General features: G+C 41.0%; 1 protein-coding gene across 1 annotated transcript; it reads right to left on the reverse strand.

Moving 5' to 3' along the window:
* Positions 1-2810: 2810 nt before the first annotated feature.
* On the reverse strand, positions 2811-5990 carry LOC307071335 (uncharacterized protein; the record flags this gene model as incomplete). Its single annotated transcript, XM_079730321.1, has 4 exons — positions 2811-2885; positions 2996-3060; positions 3167-5832; positions 5920-5990. 2 exons carry the CDS (start codon positions 5988-5990, stop codon positions 3231-3233), a joined length of 2673 nt encoding a protein of 890 aa, XP_079586447.1. The 3' UTR covers positions 2811-2885; positions 2996-3060; positions 3167-3230.
* Between the last annotated feature and the right edge of the window lie 391 nt (positions 5991-6381).

Below are 6381 nucleotides of genomic sequence, written 5' to 3' on the forward strand. Positions count from 1 at the left end.
TCAGGTTGAAAATATGTTTTAATAAAGCCACATAGATTAAGACATAAAGATACGTTAATGTCTTAAATCAAGTGAAGGGATTTCAAGAATTCAAGAATTCAAAAGTCTAAATGGAGTAAATAATGTAAACATGCACACCATTTAAAAAAATGTAAATGGTTTGAAACAAATAAAGTGACAGCTGAATGAGAAGCGCAAAGCATTGCTAAAAATGCAGAAATGTAAAAGGAGTTGAACTGAAGAATCTCAAAGGTCAAATGTATTGCAGTGCACTGCTAAAAAAACTGGAAGCTGAAATCGTAGTAATCATGAGAAATTGTCGATCCTAATCTAGTACTTTTAGTAGGACCAGGAGGAGCTGGCGTTGGTGTTTCTTTAAAGGAAAGAAACAAATTGTGTTAAAGCCCAAATTGTATTTGACCATGATTTCTAAATGATTAAACAACAACATTGACATAATTGTAATTTTAATTGCTTGGGTCTATACTTACAAATAATTTCTAACATAAATTACTGCTGTTTGAATAAAATGCGTGGCATTTATGAGAATTTATCCTAATTCCTTATCTTTAATATAATATAATATAATAATCTATTCTAATTTAGTAGTAAATCTATGAGTTCACTTGTATGTATTTTTGATGAAATGTGTCCATCTCTTCAAAGAGAGAGAACATGTGGTTCGCCAAGATTGAAACAACAAATTGCCATTTTCTACTGTTTGTAGAAGATTTGTGTTATTCAAAATAGCCAATGCTAGTGGGTTTTAATAAAAAATCTACAATCTAGTGTTGAACCTACTCAAGGTAATAGTAGATTCGATCACATTGAGGTTGGTAGTGCCGGCGGCTAATGCTTGAATCAGGGTCTCCACTGTGACGGTTCCATTCGGAACAACTGTTGAGTTGGTGAAGACTAAAGTCAATTCCACAATGACTGAGCCGTTCCTAGAAGCAGAAAGCAAGTCAATAAGAAATATATATGTAAACAACATGTATAACAAATGGTGAACAACAGTTGAACATTCAATTTGAAAAAGATAATGAAACACTTACGTGAAAGACCTTACTACAGAGCGGGAAAAAGTGTCAGGAAATCTCATTCTGTAGCCAATGTTTACCTGAGTTCAATGAATCAGCATAATATAGTTATTGAGGATGAGCTGCATTGAAACAAGTGATTGTTGTAAGGCTAATGCAAATTTACTAAAAACGTTTTTATCTCACCTCTCTTGTGACTTCCTCAGCCAACGCCTGAAACTCTGAGGAATTAGAATCTGACAAAGCGTTGTCAAACGTGCGGTTCAAACTGAATGACACATCTTGCGAACCTTCGTCTGCTGTAGGAGGGTCTTGAGGGACCGCTGGTGCAGCAATTGTCGTCGTTGGTGCAGCAGTTGTCGTTGTTGGTCCAGCAGTTGTCGTTGTTGGTGCAGAAGTTGTCGTCGTTGGTGCAGCAGTTGTCGTTGTTGGTGCAGCAGTTGTTGTTGGTGCAGCAGTTGTCGTTGGTGCAGCAGTTGTCGTTGGTGCAGCAGTTGATGTTGTTTGTCCTGCAGTAGTTTGGGTTTGTATTGTTAATGCTGTTTGAATAAGCTATGTAGTAATCATGAGAATTTGTTCTAATCAATCATAATCAATCCTAATCTAGTAGTTGTAGTGGGACCAGGTGGAGCTGGTGTTGATGTATCTTCAAAGGAGCAAAACAAATTATGCTAGAGCCAAATTGTAATTTACCATGATTTCTAAATGATTAAACAACAAGATTGACATAGTTGTCGTTTTTGTTTGTTGGTACTTCCAAATCTTTTCTACCATGAATTGTTGCTTTTTGAAAAAAAAGTGTGGCATTTACGAGGTTTTATCCTAAATCCCCAATCTGTAAACTAGAAAATGCATTTCCTGCAGAAAATGCGGTGAGTGCTGTAGTACAAAGTCAGGTTGAAAATATGTTTTAATAAAGCCACATAGATTAAGACATAAAGATACGTTAATGTCTTAAATCAAGTGAAGGGATTTCAAGAATTCAAGAATTCAAAAGTCTAAATGGAGTAAATAATGTAAACATGCACACCATTTAAAAAAATGTAAATGGTTTGAAACAAATAAAGTGACAGCTGAATGAGAAGCGCAAAGCATTGCTAAAAATGCAGAAATGTAAAAGGAGTTGAACTGAAGAATCTGAAAGGTCAAATGTATTGCAGTGCACTGCTAAAAAAACTGGAAGCTGAAATCGTAGTAATCATGAGAAATTGTCGATCCTAATCTAATACTTTTAGTAGGACCAGGAGGATCTGGTGTTGGTGTTTCTTTAAAGGAAAGAAACAAATTGTGTTAAAGCCCAAATTGTATTTGACCATGATTTCTAAATGATTAAACAACAACATTGACATAATTGTAATTTTAATTGCTTGGGTCTATACTTACAAATAATTTCTAACATAAATGACTGCTGTTTGAATAAAATGCGTGGCATTTATGAGAATTTATCCTAAATCCTTATCTTTAATATAATATAATATAATAATCTATTCTAATTTAGTAGTAAATCTATGAGTTCACTTGTATGTATTTTTGATGAAATGTGTCCATCTCTTCAAAGAGATAAAGAGAGAACATGTGGTTAGCCAAGATTGAAACAACAAATTGCCATTTTCTACTGTTTGTAGAAGATTTGTGTTATTCAAAATAGCCAATGCTAGTGGGTTTTAATAAAAAATCTACAATCTAGTGTTGAACCTACTCAAGGTAATAGTAGATTCGATCACATTGAGGTTGGTAGTGCCGGCGGCTAATGCTTGAATCAGGGTCTCCACTGTGACGGTTCCATTCGGAACAACTGTTGAGTTGGTGAAGACTATAGCCAATTCCACAATGACTGAGCCGTTCCTAGAAGCAGAAAGCAAGTCAATAAGAAATATATATACGTAAACAACATGTATAACAAATGGTGAACAACAGTTGAACATTCAATTTGAAAAAGATAATGAAACACTTACGTGAAAGACCTTACTACAGAGCGGGAAAAAGTGTCAGGAAATCTCATTCTGTAGCCAATGTTTACCTGAGTTCAATGAATCAGCATAATATAGTTATTGAGGATGAGCTGCATTGAAACAAGTGATTGTTGTAAGGCTAATGCAAATTTACTAAAAACGTTTTTATCTCACCTCTCTTGTGACTTCCTCAGCCAACGCCTGAAACTCTGAGGAATTAGAATCTGACAAAGCGTTGTCAAACGTGCGGTTCAAACTGAATGACACATCTTGCGAACCTTCGTCTGCTGTAGGAGGGTCTTGAGGGACCGCTGGTGCAGCAATTGTCGTCGTTGGTGCAGCAGTTGTCGTTGTTGGTCCAGCAGTTGTCGTTGTTGGTGCAGAAGTTGTCGTCGTTGGTGCAGCAGTTGTCGTTGTTGGTGCAGCAGTTGTTGTTGGTGCAGCAGTTGTTGTTGTTGGTGCAGCAGTTGTCGTCGTTGGTGCAGCAGTTGTCGTTGTTGGTGCAGCAGTTGTTGTTGGTGCAGCAGTTGTTGTTGTTGGTAAAGCATTTGACGTTGGTGCAGCACTTGTCGTTGTTGGTGCAGCATTTGTCGTTGTTGGTGCAGCAGTTGTCGTTATTGGTGCAGCAGCTGTTGTTGTTGGTGAAGCAGTTGTTGTTGTTGGTCCTGCAGTTGTCGTTGTTGGTGCAGCAGTTGTCGTCAATGGTGCAGCAGTTGTTGTTGTTGGTACGGCAGTTGTTGTCGTTGGTGCAGCAATTGTTGTCATTGGTGGAGCAGTTGTTGTTGTTGGTGCAGCAGTTGTCGTTGTTGGTGCAGCAGTTGTTGTCAATGGTGCAGCAGTTGTTGTTGTTGGTGCGGCAGTTGTTGTCGTTGGTGCAGCAATTGTTGTCATTGGTGGAGCAGTTGTTGTTGTTGGTGCAGCAGTTGTCGTTGTTGGTGCAGCAGTTGTTGTCGTTGGTGCATTCGTTGTTGTTGGTGCAGCAGTTGTTGTTGTTGGCGCAGCGGTTGTTGTTGTTGGTGCAGCAGTTGTCGTTGGTGCAGCAGTTGTTGTTGTTGGTCCAGCAGTTGTTGTTGGTGCAGCAGTTGTCGTCGTTGGTCCAGCAGTTGCCGTCGTTGGTGCAGCAGTTGTTGTTGTTGGTGCTGCAGTTGTCGTTGTTGGTGCAACAGTTGTCGTTGATGGTGCAGCAGTTGTTGTCGTAGGTGCAGCAGTTGTTGTTGTTGGTGCAGCGGTTGTTGTTGGTGCAGCAGTTGTTGTTGTTGGTGCAGCACTTGTTGTTGTTGGTGCAGCAGTTGTTGTCGTTGGTCCAGCAGCTGTCGTCGTTGGTGCAGCAGTTGTTGTTGTTGGTGCAGCAGTTGTCGTCGTTGGTCCAGTAGTTGTTGTCATTGATGCAGCAGTCGTCGTTGTTGGTGCAGCGGTTGTCGTTGTTGGTGCAGCCGACGTTGTCGTTGGTGCAGCAGTTGTTGTTGTTGGTCCAGCAGTTGTCGTCGTTGGTGCAGCAGTTGTTGTTGTTGGTGCAGCAGTTGTCGTCGTTGGTCCAGCAGTTGTTGTCGTTGATGCAGCAGTCGTCGTTGTTGGTGCAGCGGTTGTCGTTGTTGGTGCAGTAGTTGTCGTCGTTGGTCCAGCAGTTGTTGTTGTTGGTGCAGCAGTTGTCGTTGTTGGTACAGTAGTTGTCGTTGTTGGTGCAGCAGTTGTCGTTGTTGGTGCAGCACTTGTTGTTGTTGGTGCAGGAGTTGTCGTTGGTGCAGTAGTTGTTGTTGTTGGTGCAGCAGTTGTTGTTGTTGGTGCAGCAGTTGTTGTCGTTGGTGCAGCAGTTGTCGTCGTTGGTGCAGCGATTGTCGTTGTTGGTGCAGTAGTTGTCGTTGTTGGTGCAGCAGTTGTCGTTGTTGGTGCAGCAGTTGTTGTTGTTGGTGCAGCAGTTGTTGTTGTTGGTGCAGCAGTTGTCGTTGTTGGTACTACAGTTGTCGTTGTTGGTGCAGCACTTGTTGTTGTTGGTGCAGGAGTTGTTGTTGTTGGTGCAGCAGTTGTCGTCGTTGGTCCAGCAGTTGTTGTCGTTGATGCAGCAGTCATCGTTGTTGGTGCAGCAGTTGTCGTTGTTGGTGCAGCAGTTGTTGTTGTTGGTGCAGCAGTTGTTGTTGTTGTTGGTGCAGCACTTGTTGTTGTTGGTGCAGCAGTTGTCGTTGTTGGTACTACAGTTGTCGTTGTTGGTGCAGCACTTGTTGTTGTTGGTGCAGGAGTTGTTGTTGTTGGTGCAGCAGTTGTTGTTGTTGGTGCAGCACTTGTTGTTGGTGCAGCAGTTGTCGTTGTTGGTGCAGCAGTTGTCGTTGTTGGTGCAGCACTTGTTGTTGTTGGTGCAGGAGTTGTCATTGTTGGTGCAGCAGTTGTTGTCGTTGGTCCAGCAGTTGTCGTCGTTGGTGCAGCAGTTGTTGTTGTTGGTGCAGCAGTTGTCGTCGTTGGTCCAGCAGTTGTCGTTGTTGGTGCAGCAGTTGTTGTCGGTGCTGCAGCAGTTGTCGTTGTTGGGGCAGCGATTGTTGTCGTTGGTGAAACTGTTGTTGCTGTTGCAGCAGTTGTCGATGTTGGTGCAGCAGTTGTCGTCGTTTGTGCAGCAGTTATCGTTGTTGGTGCAGCGGTTGTCGCTGTTGGTGCAGCAGTTGTGGTTATTGATGCAGCAGTTGTCGTCGTTGGTGCAGCAATTGTTGTTGTTGGTGCAGCAGTTGTTGTCGAAGGTGCAGCAGATGTTGTCGTTGGTGGAGCAGTTGTTGTTGTTGGTGCAGCAGTTTTCGTTGTACTTCCTGCAGTAGTACTTGTTCCTGCAGTATCCAGTCTTGTTATAATTGTTAAGACTGCAGATTTGTTGAAGAAAGAGTAATATCAGAATCATTCTTATAATTGCAATACTTATGGTTAAATGGCAATAGACTATTACTTACCCAGAATGAGGATTCTGATTTGGTCCATATTCTTTGGTATATGTGTCTAATACATGAGAAGGATTGTGCATGAAATGAGTTACTAATATATTGAGTTTCCGAGTGTTCCAAAGATATCTCAAATCCAAATATATTTCTAGAATTTCACGAAATTGTCAGAAAACACATTTTTTTCCTATTTCAAACGAGTTGGTTGGTTTTGTTTCATTGGTTCTTTTTTAAATGTCTATTTTAGTCTTGGAAATGATTTGTGCTGCACTGAAAAATGTTTTGCCTCAAGATTTGTATTGAACACATTGATTATTTTTTGCAATTTGAAATTTCTCGAAGATTGCCCCCTGTTGTCATTTTGTTTTCCTGCCTATTGATGTTACAAGTGTGAGTGATGAATAATGACATAAAGAGTTCCATTAATTCACCAAGTATTAGAAAGAAAGAATAATGGCCACCATCCACTTGTCA

Source organism: Pollachius pollachius (genome assembly GCF_949987615.1).
Source record: "Pollachius pollachius genome assembly, chromosome: 2".
Lineage (NCBI taxonomy): Eukaryota > Metazoa > Chordata > Actinopteri > Gadiformes > Gadidae > Pollachius > Pollachius pollachius.